Raw genomic sequence first — 18,858 nt, 5'->3', positions numbered from 1 at the left:
TCCGCAAAAAAAACGTGCTTCAATCCTCGTCGCCACTATTATAAGTTGGATTTTCAGGATTTGTTGCAGGAGCAACAAATAACAGTTGTTGTTCAGTTGTCCGTTCAAATTGGAAAGACTTTATTCATGTAAATGTTAAGTGAGTGTCAGGTGAAAATTTTCTTAAGAGAGCGGTCAAGTGACTTGAAAGTGATCGATCATGTAGACTGAAACAGTTTGCTCAGGTTTTTAATTTTTTTCTGTAAAGGCGGATTTTCTGTGATTTTTTTTGTATTCGATAAGACAACAGTGAAATGTTGTTGTGGGTTGTATCTATTAAATAAATTTTAATCAATCAGACATTCAGAACTGAAAATTATATTTTTATTTATTTGTTTTGACCGTTGTCAGTTCCGAGGCAGAAAAAGTGTTCCGTTTCCGAGAAGCAATAGTCGTCACGAAAACTAACAACAAATTTTGTACTAGATCTTAACTCACAGTCTGTAAGCCAAATTTAATAAACCAATAAAAATAATCGAAAGGTGCAATGATTATATATTTTTCATAACATTTCAATTGTCGGGAATAAACACTTCCGGTTCCGGCATAAAATCCGGATCAATCATTCGTGTCTTGATAATGTTGGCATAGGATCTAGCCGAGCTTTTGGCAATTCTAGTTCGCGCTGGATCCGTATAGTCAATGTAATACAATCCAAATCGCTCCGTCAACCCAGCTCTCCACTCAAAATTATCCATCAGACTCCAAGCAACGTAGCCCTGTACATTACAGCCATCCTCCATGGCATCCAGAACGGCATTCAGATAATCGTTGTAGTATTTAACACGGGCCACATCTCTAGTTCCACCTCGGTCGCTGACTCCGTTCTCGGTAACGTAGATAACCGGATTGTTGTATTCGGTACGAATCCAGTTCAACAGATGGTACATTCCTTCCGGATGCACTCGAAGCCATCCGGAGCCAGATTCACCCCAAGAAGGATCCTGATAGCTATGGATGTTCACGTCGTTCACGAACGATGGCTTCGGAAAGCTTTGTGGATCGGTGTTTTTGTACACGATGTAGGACGTGTAGGTGTTAAGACCGAAATAGTCGGTTGATCCTTTCAACTTGACCATTTCCTCAGCAGTAAATTTGGGCAAACGTGAAGTACTGAAACCTTCCTTCCGACTGTTTTCGTCAACCCGATCAATCATCCATTGATGGTAGTTTCCGTGGAATACGGGATTTGCGTACCATCCCAACTGAAATTAGAAGAAGAATCATTTATTACTGTGTTTTTTTAAGTTTTAGGCTGCTACTTACGTAAAACCTCATTGAAGTTTTCGAAGCTTCTTGATCATCTTCTGAATCGCTATTAGGATATGACCAAGAGGCATCGAAGACCATTCCGATTACACCTTTCTGAGCAGGTTGATACTGAGTCCGATACAGATGAACGGCTTCGGCGTGAGAAAGCAACAAGTTATGGGTACACAAAAAGCTGGGAACAGCTGGAAAATTGTATCCCGGAGCCATTCCGTCATATTCGTAAGAGGGTAGACAAGTTTGTTGAGGTTCATTAAAAGTGGTCCAAGTCTTGACTCGATCACCGTAATTTTCAAACAAAATTCTAGCGTACTCAACATAGTGATCTATGATCTCCCGATTGGTCCAGCCACCAATTTCCTGCAGTCGCTGAGGAAGGTCCCAATGATACATCGTGACCATCGGCTCGATTCCGTACTTCAAAAGTTCATTGATCAGATTGTTGTAGTAATCGATACCAGCCTGATTGATTTCGTGGCTGAAACCGGACGGCATGATTCTTGTCCAGGCGATCGAAAATCGGTACATGTCTACGCCCAGCTCCCGTACCATTTCAACATCACGTTGCCACTGGAAAAAGTGTTTTAAAATAAACTAACTAATAGGCTTAATCAAAGAATAAATACATTATGATAACTGTTGCAGGCAACATCTGCATTGGATCGGTCAGCAATCTTTTCCGGATAGTTGTGAACCAGATGGTCCCAGATGGACTCGCCCTTGCCATCTTCATTCCATGCTCCTTCAATCTGGTAAGCCGAGGTTCCGACGCCAAATTTGAAATCCGCCGGGAATCTTCTTTGGCCGGATGCTGCGGTCAAAGTTCTGTCAAAATATAAAAGTAAAATACCTGTCAACAGATTTAAAATGAAGTGATGGTTACTTACAGTAAAACTCCCAACAGCAAAGCCAATTGCCGCATCCTGTCAGCTCCGAATTACGCCGATAAGTGATGAAACAACCCCTAAGATACTACTGTTATTTAATCTGTCAATTCAATTTTGGAGATAATTTACTATCAGACATTATCTTGAGGACGGACGCGACAATCTGCTACTTATCAACCCCCTGCAATACGAAGCGTGCGTCCGTAAGATGGACAGAAACATTGATAGCAGGTCAATGGGAAAATTTTTAATATACGGGTTTGTCGATTGGGACTTTGTAACAATTATTGTTACAGATGTGCCTTAAAAAGATTACTTTGGGGACACTTAGGCCCATATTGTAAGAAACAACTGAATCCAGTAAACCTCGGCCAGCCTGCTGATGAAGAATTTAGCAATGTATCCGGATACGAAAGGACCTTTTGAATTCAGCGCTGGTGGTCACTTCTCTGTTTGATTTTTCAGGGAAGTGGAATCTAACAACAGTCAGAAAGACGGGGTGAAGTTCAGCTATTAGCAAAAAGATCAGATCCCACTCGTGGAAAGAGGTGTACCAAGATGCAACGACATATGTTGCTTGTCATGTGATCATGCCCATCCCGATCTTACTAGAGGAAGATATCTTCTGCTACGAGCATAGTCACATGCCCGACGTGCGGAAACAGTCCGGAGAGGCCTCAATGTCCAACTGGCAGCAGCAGTGGGACAGCTCGGAAAGCTGCCGGTGGACCTATCACATGAAGTCGGATTCTGGATGGATCGGAAACATGGAGAAGTGGATTTTTGCATGGCGCAGTACTTAACTGGTCACAGATGCTTCATGCAGTTCCACCATCGGTCAAACTGCAGCGACGTAGTTGAGACAGCAGATCATATAGTGTTCAACTGTTCTGGTTCGAAGAAGGACGCATGGACATGCTCGCCGTCTACGGACCTGACACAACAGCCGATAAAATCGTGTGGAGGATGCCAATACTTGTGGCGTGGTCAGCGATTAGTTCACCCGGATCATGACTGCCTTACAGAGGAGTAAGAACCAGCACCACTCCGGGACCGATGTAGGGTGACTCCTTTGTCGAGGAGCGTCACGTACGTGTACAGGATATCTCCATCGTAACCGTCGCGGAGTATCCGAGTAGAATGCGCTCCTGCGACGGAGACGTAAGGGATAAGGCATGACCTTCTCCGTAATCGATCTCTTGGGGGAAGAGTATTCACGTCGCAGAATACTCTCGTTTTGAGTGGTTTCATGTCGCCGTGGGGTGGGCCACTCGTGCCGGGTAGAATCACAGGATTGACGGGATTCATCTAAGTCGTCAGCGTAAAAGTTCCGTTCGTGTGCTGTGACAGGTGCTCGTGCTTCGGCACACGGACGGGTGAAGGAGAGAGAGCTTTGAGACAAAACTAGTGAAGCCCAGTCCTCAAGTCGTTTTAGGAGAGGTTATTGGTCTCTTGCTGTGGTCTCGAACAGCGGCGGAGCGCACGATAAGTCAACACTCAAGGAGAAAGGTGTCAGGAACAAGTGGTGACCGTTGACCGAGGAGTCGGAGTTTTACACATGGCTCGGGACATCGACAACTCGATTTGTATCTCTGAACTTCCGGGAACAGATTCGCAAACCGAGTAGTTGCGCTAAAACGATGACTTCTCTAACACAATTAAATGTCAGATCTTAACTGATTAGAGGAGTGGTCGTGCATCGAGTCGTGTTGAAATGAGATCGTTGCTGATAAGTGAATACGAAACAAGAATTGCCTTGGAGCGCACTAGCACAAAACTATAAAATGGTAGTGTGCTAAATTGTTCGAGGTGGGAACTAGGTCTGTGGACCCAGGTGGACTTTATGGCGTAGGGGGTACAATGTTACTTGTAACGTTGTATCATGACCGAAGTAACATTTAATGTTTTATAACAGGCTACTCGACCAAGTTTAGGTTTCATAAGAGGCATAAATAGTCTTTCAAAACAATTGCCGCCAATCGTGGCCTAGAGGATAGCGTTCCAGTCTTCTAAGCCAAAGTCCATGAGATCGAATCCCGATCACGGCACATATAGTACTCTTTCTTTGCCTGATGGTTTTAGCATTTGTAAGATGCTAGCCATAATATACTTGAAAGATGTACGCCTTAGAGTTAAGTAAATTAGATCTCTTCAAAGAAACATGAAGTTTCACTGAGATCCTATATGTGTGTGTTCGTTTAAAAAAAAAACAATCGGTGTTACTTGGGGAGTCGTTCCATTGCATCCATGGACCCAGATTTGTAAACTGGGGGACGCGCTGGCACGCCGTGCCTTGGAATGCGATCCGTGATCCATCACGTGGGTTAACAACTGTGTGAATGGATTAAACCGATACCGCGTCATTCGCCACAAGCGTGCAGTGGGTCAGCCGGCCAGTCAATTGTTCCCTCGGTAGTTCGAGATCGAGTGGCTCACGGTGTTGCTTTCGGGTTTAGACCTAAGGAAAACGCGAGCAATTTGAACCGTAGAAATAATATTTATTCGGGAGGCAAAAGTTAACTACAATGTGGTTTGCGAATATACACAGCCGAACAGTGACGAGGATATAGTGCTTTTGGTTGTCGCAAGATGGCCCTTCTGGTACAGTGTGTATTCCATAACTAGCGCACCACATCACTCCCCCTTCCTAGAAAATTTCTGGACACGAAATCGCACGTGACGTCCGCTTCTGGTTACTCGATCAGGCAGGCGCTCCAAATCACGCAAACAGTACGCTGGTTTGACTCGGTCAACTGATACTGTTACGGGTTTGCCCCTGACGTTGATAGTGATTGTTTTGTTACTTCGAGATACGACTTCATGTGGTCCTGTAAAAGGTGATTCTAAAGGACCTTTGACTCTGTCAGTCCTTAAGAATACGTGTGTGCAATTCGCCAAGTCCTTAGGAATGAATACGTGTCTCTTTGTGTCGTTATTCGAAATGAGACGTGCAACTAGGGAGTTCATTTTTTCCCGCAAATTAGCCACGAACGATTCGGATTCACCCGAGATTTGACGTTTTTCCATCATTGCTCCTGGTATGCGAAGAGTAGTGCCATAGAGCATTTCCGATGCCGATGAATCTCCGCGTGTCGCTGTTCTCAATCCAAGTAATACAAGGGGCAGAGCATCCGTCCAGGTAGATTTGTAGGACTTCAGGGCCGATTTCAGGGGTCTGTGCCAGCATTCGATCATCCCATTCGCCTGGGGATGATAAGGTGTGGTGTGTACTCGTTTCAACCCTAAGAGGTGAGACAATTCGTTCATAAGCTGTGATTCAAATTGTCTACCTTGATCTGAAGTCATTATTTCAGGTGTTCCGAATCTTGAAACCCATGTTTCAACGAACAGTCTGGCTACAGTTTCGGCTGTCATATCGGGCATGGCTACTGCTTCTGGCCATCTGCTGAAACGGTCAATCATGGTGAGAATGTAGCGCATGCCGTTCGATATTGGCAAAGGACCTACGATGTCTATGTGAACATGTTCAAATCTCTCATCGGGAATCATGATCTTAACTGGTTGAGACTTGGTATACCTAGCCCCTTTGTTCTTTTGACATTCTTCGCAAGCGCGTACCCATCTTGAGATATCCTTGTTTACCCCTGGCCAAACGTAATGCTGTAAAATTTGCGCTTGAGTTGCTTTTACTCCAGGATGTGCCATGCCATGAATCTGGTCGAAAACAAATTTTTGGTAGAATTGCGGTACACAAACTCGCGACTTATTGTCTTGAATTTGGCAAAGGAGCTCTAATCCTGAATGAGGATTTTTCGATATTTGGATTTCTCGATTAGAATTTCGCCACGCCTGTAGTTGTTGATCCCGTTCCTGCTGTATTGCGAAGTCGGTATGGTCGATATTAGATGGTACCAAAACTGCTTCTACTCTCGAAAGAACGTCTGCAGGAATGTTTTCGTGACCGGGTACGTGTATGATATCTGTTGTATATTCACTGACGAAATTGAGTAGTCTCTGCTGACGTGGTGTTGGCTTGTTCGGATCTTGTTTAAAAGCGAACGTGAGTGGCTTATGATCGGTGAAAATAATTGGACTGCGCCCTTCTATCACATCTTTAAAATGTTTCACGCTAATGTAGATGGCTAGTAACTCCCTGTCATAAGTCGAATATCGCTTTTCTCGGTCACTGAATTTAACGGAAAAGTATCCAAGCGGTTTCCATGTACCGCGAGAAAGCTGTTGCAAGACAGCTCCAGCGGCGAAATCTGAAGCGTCTACCATAATGGAAAGCTGAGCTTCGGAGTCGTAGTAGTCCAACGCAGTAGCTTCAGTCAGTGCTTTTTTACAATCGGAGAAGGCCTTTTCCGCTTCTGTAGTCCATATAATCGGTGTTTTGTCGTTCTTTTTGTTTGACGGTATAAGCTTACGCAACGGCAATTGAGTTTCAGCTGCATGTGGGAGAAACCGACGATAATAGTTCAGTAACGCGAGGAAACGTCTCAGGCCTTGCACTGTGTTCGGGATCGGGAAGTTTGCGACAGCAGAGACTTTTTCTGGAACGGTTTTGCACCCATCCTTAGTTATCAGCTGTCCCACAAAGCGTACCTCTTGTCTGCCAAGTTGACACTTATCGGCGTTTATTTGGAGACCGTTTTCTCTCAATTTCCGAAAAACTTGCTTCAAATGTTCCTCGTGCTCTTTTTTGGATGATGATGCTATGAGTAAATCGTCCAAATACCCGACTACGAATGGCAAATCGAAAAAGATGTTGTTTACGAAGCGTTGGAACGTTTGTCCGGAATTTTTAAGCCCTGGCGGCATCACTAGGAATTCATACAGTCCGAGAGGCGTGATTATTGCTGTTTTTTCAACATCGCTTTCGTGCATTGGGATCTGGTAATAAGCTCGTTCTAAATCGATAACAGAGAAAATTTGCTTGCCTCTTAAAGTTTGGCAAATATCGTAAATATGTGGCAGAGGGTACCGGTCGCTAATCGTAGAATCGTTCAGATTTTTATAGTCGCCTACCAATCTAAATTTCACGTCTCCAGTCGGTAATGTTTTCGAAGCAAGATGCACTGGGCTAGAATATGGACTCTTTGAGGGACGAATGTATCCGAGTTCCATGAAAAGCTTCAGCTCTTTGCGGAGAGCTTCCAGTTTGTGTGGAGGAAGCCTGCGAAATTTTGCGTGACATGGAGGGCCTTTGACATGAATGGTATGCTTCACGTTGTGTCGAACCGCTTGATTGGGAAGGCGCGGTCTTGTAACGTCAGAGAACTCGTTCAACAGGGCACCATAGTCGCCACTACTGTTAAAGGTTTTCAAACCGAATACACCATCTAAAATCGAATTTATGTGCCCGTGGGTTTTCATGTTAGTTTTTTTATCAACTAGGCACTCACCTCGCAAATCCACCATTAGGTTGTAATGTTTCAAGAAATCAGCGCCTAGGATTGGTGACGTCACATCGGCTATAATAAATCGCCAGGGAAAATCTCTGCGCAATCCGAACGTTGGCTTAAAAATTTCGGTTCCGTAAGTTGCGATCCGGGATCCGTTAGCAGCGTATAAGGCAAGACTAGAAGAAGGTTTTTGACTTGGGGAGCATGGCAGAACCGACAGGTCTGCCCCTGTATCGATCAAAAATTTGTAATTGGTTGCTGGATCGTGGATGATAAGGCGGGATTGATTAGAATTGCCGCATTCGCCCGCCGTCGATTGCAGCCGCACTAGTTTTTTGTTTGATATTGACAGGGCTGACGGCAATTCCTCGCATTTGGACCAAATCTTCGATGATAAAAACAGTATCGGATCTCCTCGCGAGAGTTACTACGGGAACTGCGTTGATTCCTGAAACTCCTACTACAGGAACGGCTGCGGTCTTGGCGCAAGGCAAAAACTTCGTTCGACAACATCGAAATTTGTTCTTGAAGCTCCGACAAACTTATTTTGTTGCTGCTGTTCTCGATGGCCACGGCGGATGAAGCATAACGCGTTTTGGTAATGTCTGCGAGTTTGTCCGCTTGTTCGGCTAACTGTGGCAGTTGCAGAGTTTCCTCTGATATTTTTAGGACGGCTTGTGTTGTCTCCGGAAGCTGTTGTAGCCAGAGAGACTTCAAAATTTTGTCGTCTGTAATGACGTCTCTCGCAAGATCTTTCATTTCACGAAGTAGCTGAGATGGTTTCCGATCGCCTAGTTCACATCCTCTCAGAAGTTGCTGCATACGGTTCTGCTCGCTGACGCAGTACCTACTCTTTGAGTATTCTTTCCTTAACGGTCGAGTATTTATCGGTAGCTGGCGGATCTCGAATAATGTCTGAGCAGCACGCAAGTATCTCCGAATCAATCGTAGATAGGACGTGGAAGTAACGAGTGTCTTCCTGCGTTATGCCAGCTAGAGAAAACTGTGCTTCAACTTGGGCAAACCATAGAGCGGGATCGCGTTTCCAAAAGGGACCGATTTTGATCCCAATCCGATTAATTGCACTGACTGGATGAGCTGGAGGAGGATGGGATGTAGAAGCTTGTGCTGCTTGAAGCTCTGCTTGCAGCCGGATGATTTCGTCCTTCAGCCGCTGGTTGTCCGTCATTGTTGAACTTCGGGCGCCTCGGCGGGGAAATTTTGTGTGAAAATCAGGTTATGTTGCCTCCGTGGTAATTCGATTCCTCGTTTAAATTCCAGACGTCGGGGTCACCAATAAGGAAAACGCGAGCAATTTGAACCGTAGAAATAATATTTATTCGGGAGGCAAAAGTTAACTACAATGTGGTTTGCGAATATACACAGCCGAACAGTGACGAGGATATAGTGCTTTTGGTTGTCGCAAGATGGCCCTTCTGGTACAGTGTGTATTCCATAACTAGCGCACCACAGACCTCCGGACAGGTCTGCACAACAACTAATAAAAAATGTAGCTTGTTGGAGGCGTCCGAAATGGGCTTCAAAATGCAGAAGTTGGTGCTGCACTATTAATTCTAACACACACATACTTACATATATCAAGAGCTGGGTGCTAAAGTGTTACCTTCAATATATGGAGAGAGCTGGGTTGAAAAGCTGAGGCAGAGGAAAAGGGAAGATAGGGAGAATCCCTATCCTTTGTCATTGTAACCATCAAAATTACAGGCCCACGATTTTGTGGGCCCATAACAAACCTGACATTTTGCTGTCAAGGAACCGGGCTAAATGTCAAATCCTAGAGAATTATGAATGATTGCACACTAACACAACAATCATTCTGGTTCCTCATTGGTTGAAATTTGGACATTTTCAACTCCGTACTGCTTTGACAGGAAAACACCATAAACGTTTCTCCCGATGGATAGAAAAGAAGAAAAAGATTCTTGTTCGCAAGAAGAACCAGCTTGCCATCTCCCTTCGTAGCTCCCTTTTGTAGTGACAGTTCGCATGTCCTGTTTACAAAATTTTACGAACGAGAAATGGGGTGCGGCGAAATTTTTCGTGTAGCTGCACGGTCAAGAAATTTTACTCAAAACTCAGTTTGAGGATAGCAAAAAACCAAGTCCCATTTTGATTAAAAAATTTAGCGTAATTTTTTGTTTCTTAACGGTTATTTCTCCGGGAATGAACAGAAAGTGGAAACTTCTTAAAAATTTCGAAAAGGATATTTGTTTATTAAAATGTTTCAACATGTTTTAAAAACCCTTTTTTCAACTCATTTCTTCTGGACCAATCCACTTTGCATTGAACATTCTGAGGCAGCGCATCTGCTTGAAACGAAATGTCCCATCGAAAGTCCAAATGTGGAAGCTTCTAAAAAATTCGAATGTGCCGAATCGATTGTCCGGAAAATTCTTATGCTATACTTGTGCGATAACACTATTCAGGGACAGTAGTATCTGTAGAGGATAGATGAAATAAATGAGTAAAATTGATTATAAAATAATGCGTAATTGAGTTCTCAGATTTATTGTGATACTCTGAGTGAGCAGAAAATCCGATGTGTGTATGCAAGAGAAAAACGACAGTTGTTCAGCGGCTATTGAAAAGAATGGATGCTTCTAATTCTTGTGAGAAACATTCAAGAGTGCATTAACCGGCGGATTCGACAGTATCCAATATAAGAAAATTCTTCGGTAAACATATTGAAAAAAAAATGGATTAACTATTCTAAAACTTTACGATATGATATTTTCGACGAATTTAAATAGCGTCGGATAGTTAAACTTTTAAGTTTAAACTCAATTTTTCCAATATTTATTTTTTCAGCTGGATTATCAAACAAAATGATTGATTTTTCATTATTAGATACTAAAAAACATTTCATTTATTAAAAACTAATATCCTTTTTAATTTTTTTTCTCCCAAAATTGAGCTGAGAACTATTGCTAAAACCGCGTGAATGAAAATTAAATGAGGACCCAAATGTTTGCTTTTCTTCCTCAGCGTGAAGAATTGGAAAATAAGGAATCAAAACAGAAATCGCGAAATGTCAAAAACAGTGAGGTCAGGCCGTGCTTGAATCGACCTATCGTGGAAAAACTCTAGAGAGCATGCTCCAGTTGTAACTGACTGTGGATAGGAAGATTTCTATCTTGGCACTAAATGAGTCAGATAATTTCAACTGGCAACCAGGGTTGCCAATTTGGTTTTCAAAATTCAAGAACATGAGAAATGATTTGACGAAAATTTCGGTCGAATCCATCATATTCACAAATATTAGGAAAAATCAGGCTTATATCCAAAAATCATAGAAAAACGGAGGCTTGTAGGTTATCAGGTTGGGCCTCCAAAAATCAGGCAAATTCTGAAAAAAACAGGCACATTGGCAACTCAATTTGCCAGCCTCAGAATATCTCCAGACATCGACATCTTCGACTCTGCAAATATCCTTTGCTCTCATTCGGATGCCCTCTTTCTCGTTAGGCCGTCACGTAATTGTTCGGCTACATTACGGGTTGTCAAATTTATTTATTTTTTTCAAAAATCAGGGACTTGGTGAAATAAAAATCAAGCAAGATCAGGCTACGTTAATGTAGCGGAAGTTTCGCTCAAAAATATGACCATTTTTTTGTCATCGCTCCACATTTTCATTGTGAGCCTACTTGGGTTGGCTCTTCTGAATCAAAGCAATCGAACGATTCCCTTTAATCCCCTTTTTAAAATAAGAATTAAAGGGAATCTTTCGATTGCTTTGATTCAGCCACATTTTCACTTTTTAACTTCAGCAATGGTACTTAATCCAGTTCCTTACTACCCGTTTTTCAACACATTCGCAAAAATCAGACACAATTAGGCATATTTTCAAATATCAGGGAAATTCAAAGCCATGACATGAGCAGCAAACCAGTATTTCCGTTGACGAAGATTTTTTTCTCGACGGATTCCTAGTTCATGCAGTAGAGCGTTAAATCCGGGAGTTTGCAATAGACAGATAGTTCTTTGCATTTGGAATGGTAATGATCAAACATCCACAACTGCTTCAAAATTCGCAAAAATTTGCAACAATTCGCACTTTTTTATCTCTGAGCATTAGTTTTTCTCCTTTTAACTCAAATTCATTCATTTTCCCGCACGATTGGCCACGATTTACCACAATTTCAATCATTGGATGCACAATTTGTGTGATCACTGACGTAGGTATCAGTTCTCTTAATCTCAGCCTCCCGGTTAAATTGCAAATTCCTATTTGCCGCTGGTGATATCCTTGATATTATACTGGTTGTTGTAGTGAGTGAGTTGTAGTGAAGAGTATTTAAAATGTTAGATTCGTCAATGTTAAGTTTTAGTTTTGTATAATCTGCTATGTCTTCCAAAGTTCTAAATGCTCGCCAAAACAAAAACTAGTAAATTTAAAGAAAATATCTCTCTGTGCATGAGGACTCTTTAATGATTGTTTGATGATTGGTATTGTGATGTATGCGTGAAATCTGATCGTTGATGTCTGTCTCGGAATGGTCATTCTGTATTCAAATCTTAGAGAAGATGGTCGCGTGTTGTGAGTGGTTAGTAGTCGCGTTTAGCATAGTTGCTTCCTGACCAAAAATTTTACAAAGCCACTACTGGTCGGGGTGATGTCCCCGGCAAGTTCAACTTCGTATTTGCCGATAAGTTTGCAAGAAATTGTTTGATCTGGCAAGGTATTTGCAGCTGCGGACGAAAAACCCCGGTTTTTGAGAAAAACAAGACCTGCCTGAAAAACACTATTTTCCGTACATTAGATCTCACAAAGGACCAGTAAATCTTTCGCCAGATTTGGCAAGCTACCACTATAGCAAAGAGGTACTACAGTGGCATCGGGACAACGGGTGGATTTTGTCGAAAAGGGCATCAACCCACCTAACTGCCTCCAATTCTGAGCGGAGGCAAATCTGAAGATAGCTCACCAAAAAAAAAACTCATGACCATCAAAAAAAGTTGTGCCGCACATAGAGATTACTATTCTAGATCAAGTAACTTCTTCAAAATGACATCTGTAATAGATTGAGGCGCTGGTTGCGACTGACTAAGATTTAGTGCACAAAAGTCCAAAAACCAAAGAGTTGATTAAGACGTCTTCTTGTAATTTGAGCTTTGTTGAAATTTCAAAAAGGAGTCGAGAGTGGCTTGGATCTCGAAAAAGTGCCCTAAAGATTAAATGAAATTTATTCAAACTATTGAGTGCAAATTGAATTGAAAACCACAATAAAAACTAAATTATGATTACCATAGCTACTAAATTATGATGAAAAGCATGTTTCTATCTTTTCAAACTAAATTAAAAAGCCGTATAATACAACCAATAAAATAACCACTGAAGAATGGCCATGTTTTTTTTAAATCCTCTCTAATAAAACAAAATAGAAATAAAAATAACAAGAGATACCAGCGGAAATAATGAAAGAGTGAAAACAATATATTTTTCTAAACAAGCATCAATTATCGGGAACAAACACTTCCGGCTCCGGCATGAATTCTGGATCAATCATGCGCGTTTTGATAATGTTGGCGTATGATCTTGCCGAACTCTTAGCTATTCTTGTCCTAGCCGTATCGGTAAAATCTATATAGTACAGTCCGAAACGCTCAGTCAACCCAGCTCTCCATTCAAAATTGTCCATTAGACTCCATGCTACGTAACCTTTAACATTGCATCCATCTTCCATGGCATCCAGAACGGCATTCAGATATTCGTTATAGTACTTAACACGAGCCACATCTCTAGTTCCTCCCCGATCGCTGACTCCATTCTCAGTAACATAGATAATCGGATTGTCGTATTCGGTACGGATCCAATTTAGTAAACGGTACATTCCATCCGGGTTCACTCGCAGCCAACTGGAGCCGGACTCTCCCCAGGACTGATTTTGATAGCTCTGGACGTTCATATCGTTTAAAAACGAAGGCTTCGGAAAGCTTTTGGGATCTGTGTTTTTGTACACAATGTAGGACGTGTAGGTGTTAAGACCGAAATAATCGGTGGATCCCTTCAACTTGACCATTTCCTCAGCAGTAAACTTCGGCAGACGGGAAGTAATGAATCCTTCCTTCCGACTATTTTCATCAACTCGATCGATCATCCATTGATGATAGTCTCCATGGAATATGGGATTTGCGAACCAACCCAACTGAAATAAGATTTAATTAATTGAGTTTACTTATGTTTTGTACATTTTCTTACGTTAAACCTCATTGCTGTTTTGGAGGCTTCTTGATCATCTGCTGAGTCACTGTTTGGATATGACCAAGAAGCATCAAAAACCATCCCAATCACACCTTTCTGAGTAGGTTGATACTGAGTCCTATACAGATGAACGACTTCTGCGTGAGACAACAATACGTTGTGGATACATAGATAACTGGGAACACCAGGAAAACTGTAACCCGGAGCCATTCCGTCATACTCGTATGAAGGTAAACAAATTTGATAAGGTTCATTAATGGTGGTCCATATCGTGACTCGATCACCGTAGTTATCAAACAATACCCTAGCGTATTCGACGAAATTATCAATGATCTCCCGATTGGTCCATCCACCGATATCCTGCAGTCGCTGAGGAAGGTCCCAGTGATACATTGTGATCATTGGCTGGATCCCGTATTTTAGTAGTTCGTTAATCAGATTGTTGTAGTAGTCGATACCAGCCTGATTGATATCGTTGCCGAAACCGGACGGCATTATTCTAGGCCAGGCGATTGAAAACCGATAAATATCGACCCCTAGCTCTCGCACCATTTCAACGTCACGTTTCCACTAAAACAAAGTGCACTCTTGAAAACTCTTTAGACAGAAGCTTTAATCCACAATATACTCACATTGTGATAACTGTTGCAGGCAACATCTCCAGTGGAACGATCGGCAACCTTTTCCGGATAGTTGTGCACCAGATGGTCCCAGATCGATTCGCCCTTGCCATCTTCGTTCCACGCTCCTTCGATTTGGTACGACGATGTGCCAACACCAAATTTGAAATCCGCTGGGAACTTTCTTTGACCGGAAACGGCTTCGGTCACAACCCTGGCAAACAAAAAGTGGTTTGAATAGATTTCAAAAATATTACGGTAACTCACAGTAAGAATCCCAACAGTTGAGCTAGCTGATGCATCGTGTAAGTTCTAGATTTGTTTGATAACTGATGGAATGATCCCCGATATTCGGCTGATATTTAATCTATAGATTCAATTTCGAAGATAATTGCCTACCAATTATTATCTTGAGGCGGGTGGAAGCAATCAGCCATTTATGAACCGCTTGTTATATGGAGCGTGTGTCCGTTGTCAAAATGATGAAAGCATTGGTGATAATGGGTAGGTGGAGCATGTTCAATTAACAAATTAATAATACCGATACATTTGATTAGGAGTACTCTTTGCATTTTTGATATTTCGACTTAAAAAAACTTTTGAAACACTTCGTTTATAAATATCTGCAATCCTAAGTCAAGGAATAACTTGCAACCATGAGATTTTAGCTTTTAATATGCTTTGTGTAAACTGTGTGTCTCAGTCCGATTCTGGCCTTTTATGGGTGTCTAGTGTGGTGGCAGAAAGGAAAAGTTGCAACAGTTTAGACAAAACTAAATCACCTTCAAAGAATGAGTCTTTTAGGGATGTCCGGATCGTTCACAACAACTCCTACTGCAGCACTAGACGCTATGTTTTCTATCACATCTCAACACTTACTCAATGACCCCGCGTAGATACTCCGGCGCATTGGGCCGTGGTAAAAGACTTCCAATGTTGACCATCCAGAGCCAGCATCTTCGCTTGGTCCCAGTCGAGGTTCTCGTCGACAGTTCGGATTTCCGAGGCTAGGCTTCGCCGCCACGAGCTTCCTGGTTTGCCTCTCCTTCGGTGTTCTTCTGGATTCCATTCAAGCGCCTCTCTGCAAATCTCGTTCTCATCTTTTCGCAGCGTATGTCCAACCCATCTCCACTAACATTCCCTAATCTCGATTTCTAGCGCCCTTTCATGAAACCGGCGATGTAGTTCCACGTTTGAGATCGCGTTGGATTCTGGCTGTCAGGAAATTTCGAAAGATCATCGAGTCATAAACATGTTTAGCCTGAATTAATTAAATTAAACGAGTTTTATTTAGCGCCAAACGGGTTTAATTTAATTAATTCAGGCTAATTTTGGCTGGTAAACGGTGGATAATGTGCAACACGAGACCCCATAGTGGTCATATCACCTCTTATTCACAACTCCTATCTCTACCTCCCCGCGGTGCCGGCTGGGGTGCCCAACCCCGGTGGATGCTTTGGTCGCATGCAGACTGAGAAGGTGGCCGCACGCGTCTGTTCCCCAGGTCAGGGGCGGCGTGCAACAACAACCGAGCGTCTGTTCTCCAGGTCAGGGGCGGCTCAAACAGCGTCTGTCTTGCAGCAAGCGGCTGAATTTATGAAATGCGGCTCCCGCCAGCTAAGTCCAAGATGGCAGCCCCATCGCGGGATAGGGACTTTAGGCTAACAACCTACTGCTGCTACCTGATACCTTGTATTGTTACAGAAACTGAGAGCAGAAATAACCGAATTGGAACTTTGGCAACGACTTTTAGCATGAAAACACGGACTAGAATTGGAACTTGGAATGTTTTGACCCTTGCCCAGCCAGGAAAGCTGGCTCAACTTGCTAGAGAAGCTAGCCGCTTCAAGCTAGAGATATTGGGACTGAGCGAAGTCCGTTGGCCTAACACTGGAGAACACAAGACACAGTCCGGGCAAGTACTGCTTTACTCTGGCATACGAGGAGAACATGCTACTCGGGAACGAGGAGTTGGTTTCCTGTTAAGCCCGCAGGCCCATGCGGCCCTCATAAGATGGGAACCGATAAACGAAAGAATAATCGTAGCCAGATTCAGAACACGGGTTAGAAACCTTACAATGGTCCAGTGTTATGCGCCAACTGATGTTGCCGATTTGCAGGAGAAAGAGCAGTTTTACAGTCAATTGAACAGCGTGGTTGAGAGAATTCCGAAGGGTGACATTCAAATCCACTTAGGCGACTTCAACGCAAAGATTGGCTCCGATAATCAGGACTTTGAGTGCATCATGGGGCGCCATGGTCTAGGACAGATGAGCGAAAACGGAGAGCTGTTTGTAGAATTTTGTGGCAACAACAACATGGTGATCGGTGGATCGCTCTTCCCCCATCGACCAGCACATAAGGTCACTTGGGTATCCCGAGATGGCCGAACAGAAAATCAAATTGACCACATCTGCATCAGTCGAAAATGGAGAAGGAGCCTTCTTGATGTCCGCAACAAACGAAGCGCAGACATTGCATCCGACCATCACCTCGTCCTTGGCGAGATACGACTGAGGGTTGCGCGTGTCCAACGGCGCGAGGAGAAAGTCGGGTGTCGATACGACGTCCGCCGGTTGGAGAATCCAGAGGTGAAAAGGGCATACGTTGAACAGCTAGAGTCCCGAGCCTCGGAACTGCCGACAGACGGAACAGTCGAAGAACAGTGGTGTGGAATCAAGAATGCCTTTATCACGACGAGCCATGGTACTCTCGGTGAAGTTTGTGGAAGAAGAAGTGAATGGATGTCGGATGAAACCTGGAGGATGATCGATGATCGGAGAAAGGCGAAAGTCGGAATTGAGCAGGCATGTACCGGGTCAGCCAAAGCAGCCGCCCGCTTACGATATGCGGAGCTGGAAAAGGCAGTTAAACGAGCTTGTAGACGAGACAAGAGAGCCTGGACAAACTCCCTAGCCGAAGAGGGAGAAAGAGCCGCCGCCATTGGAGATATCCGATTATCATATGATATTTCTCGCCGCCTTAGTGGTGCAAGGACTAATGCAAGAATGCCGCTGAAAAACCGAGCAGGTCAGCTGCTGACAGATCGAACAGATCAGCTCAAGCGTTGGACTGAGAATTTTGATCAACTTTTCCGAGTTACAAATAGCAATGGCCAACAGAACCCGCAGCTCGAGGCGCCCACAGTAAGTCGCAAGCGGCAATCAAGGACATGAAATCCAACAAAGCGCCTGGAATCGATTGCATTCCTGCTGAAATGCTCAAAGCCGACCCTGCCTTGTCAGCACAAATGTTGCACCGTCTTTTCGATGACATTTGGGATACTGCAACATTCCCGGCCGACTGGATGCAGGGTATCCTCGTAAAGGTCCCAAAGAAAGGAGACCTAACAGAGTGCGGTAACTGGCGTGGCATAACTTTGATCTGTACAACCCTTAAAGTACTCTGCAAAGTGATCCTGAACAGGATCCAAGAGAAAATCGACGCTACACTCCGACGGCAACAAGCTGGATTCCGATCCGGACGATCATGTGTGGACCACATCACAACGCTACGAATAATACTGGAACAAATCAACGAATTCCAGGACTCTCTTCTGCTGGTGTTTGTTGATTTCGAAAAAGCATTTGACCGACTGAACCACGAAAACATCTGGGCTGCTCTTAGACGACGAGGGGTCCCAGAGAAACTAGTCCATCTCATCGAAGCACAGTACGAGGCATTTTCGTGCAAGGTCTTGCACGACGGTGTCTTGTCCGAACCAATCCCGGTAACTGCTGGAGTGAGACAAGGATGTATTTTGTCACCGCTGCTTTTTCTCATCGTAATGGATGAGATCTTGACTGGATCGATTGACTGTAGACCAAACCGAGGATTGCCGTGGAATCCTTCAACCATGGAGCAACTGAACGACCTTGACCTGGCAGACGATATTGTTTTGCTCGCCCAAACACAACAAGACATGCAGAGCAAACTCGACGACATCACCGAAAGCTCCAAGGCAGCAGGTCTCAAAATCAATGTCGGAAAGACCAAGTCGATGGAAATCAATACAGAAAATCGTTCCAATTTCGTGGTAGCTGGACAACAGGTTGAGACAGTGGAGTGCTTCCAGTATCTTGGTAGCCAGATTACGCCTGATGGTGGTACCAAGAAGGACATCGAAACCCGGATCAGAAAAGCCCGATTTGCGTTTGCGAGTCTCCGAAACATCTGGCGGTCACGCCAGATCTCTCTACGAACTAAGATCCGAATCTTCAACTCAAACGTCAAATCCGTATTGCTGTACGGGTGTGAAACTTGGTGCACATATGCGGTGACGACGCGAAAACTGCAAGTTTTTGTGAATCGCTGCCTGCGGAACATCATCCGCGCTTGGTGGCCTGGCAACTGGATCTCAAACGTTGAACTTCATCGCCGGTGTCATCAAAAGGCGCTAGAAATCGAGATTCGGGAACGCAAGTGGAGATGGATTGGGCACACGCTGCGAAGAG

At 43.6% G+C, this 18,858-nt stretch overlaps 3 protein-coding genes across 6 annotated transcripts in view; all 3 read right to left on the bottom strand.

Annotated features, from left to right (window-relative positions):
• Positions 1-237: 237 nt before the first annotated feature.
• Positions 238-2,370, bottom strand: LOC129757604 (myrosinase 1-like). Its single transcript, XM_055754880.1, has 4 exons — positions 2,196-2,370; positions 1,935-2,133; positions 1,306-1,878; positions 238-1,244 (listed from the first exon to the last, which is right to left on the bottom strand). Exons 1-4 carry the CDS (start codon positions 2,228-2,230, stop codon positions 552-554), a joined length of 1,500 nt encoding a protein of 499 aa, XP_055610855.1. The 5' UTR covers positions 2,231-2,370; the 3' UTR covers positions 238-551.
• A 5,487-nt stretch (positions 2,371-7,857) lies between these two features.
• On the bottom strand, positions 7,858-8,402 carry LOC129757605 (uncharacterized). Its single transcript, XM_055754881.1, has one exon. The coding sequence runs from the start codon at positions 8,381-8,383 to the stop codon at positions 7,889-7,891; it is 495 nt and encodes a 164-aa protein (XP_055610856.1). The 5' UTR covers positions 8,384-8,402; the 3' UTR covers positions 7,858-7,888.
• Positions 8,403-13,035: 4,633 nt separating this feature from the next.
• Positions 13,036-18,858, bottom strand: part of LOC129754371 (myrosinase 1-like) — a 40,881-nt gene continuing 35,058 nt past the window's right edge. For 3 of the 4 annotated variants that reach the window (XM_055750391.1, XM_055750390.1, XM_055750392.1), the window contains exons 2-4: positions 14,417-14,618; positions 13,782-14,354; positions 13,036-13,728 (exon numbers count right to left, since the gene is read on the bottom strand). In XM_055750391.1, the coding sequence (XP_055606366.1) occupies positions 13,036-13,728; positions 13,782-14,336 (1,248 nt within the window). In that variant the 5' untranslated portion in view covers positions 14,337-14,354; positions 14,417-14,618. Of the gene's footprint in view, positions 13,729-13,781; positions 14,355-14,416; positions 14,619-14,671; positions 14,716-18,858 lie in introns of those variants that run through there. The other variant, XM_055750389.1, reaches the window with a different exon arrangement.

The sequence above is a fragment of the Uranotaenia lowii genome, chromosome 3, assembly GCF_029784155.1.
Source record: "Uranotaenia lowii strain MFRU-FL chromosome 3, ASM2978415v1, whole genome shotgun sequence".
Taxonomy (NCBI): domain Eukaryota; kingdom Metazoa; phylum Arthropoda; class Insecta; order Diptera; family Culicidae; genus Uranotaenia; species Uranotaenia lowii.
The sequence above is the reverse complement of the archived record's forward strand: the minus strand, read 5'-3'. Positions and strand labels throughout refer to the sequence as shown.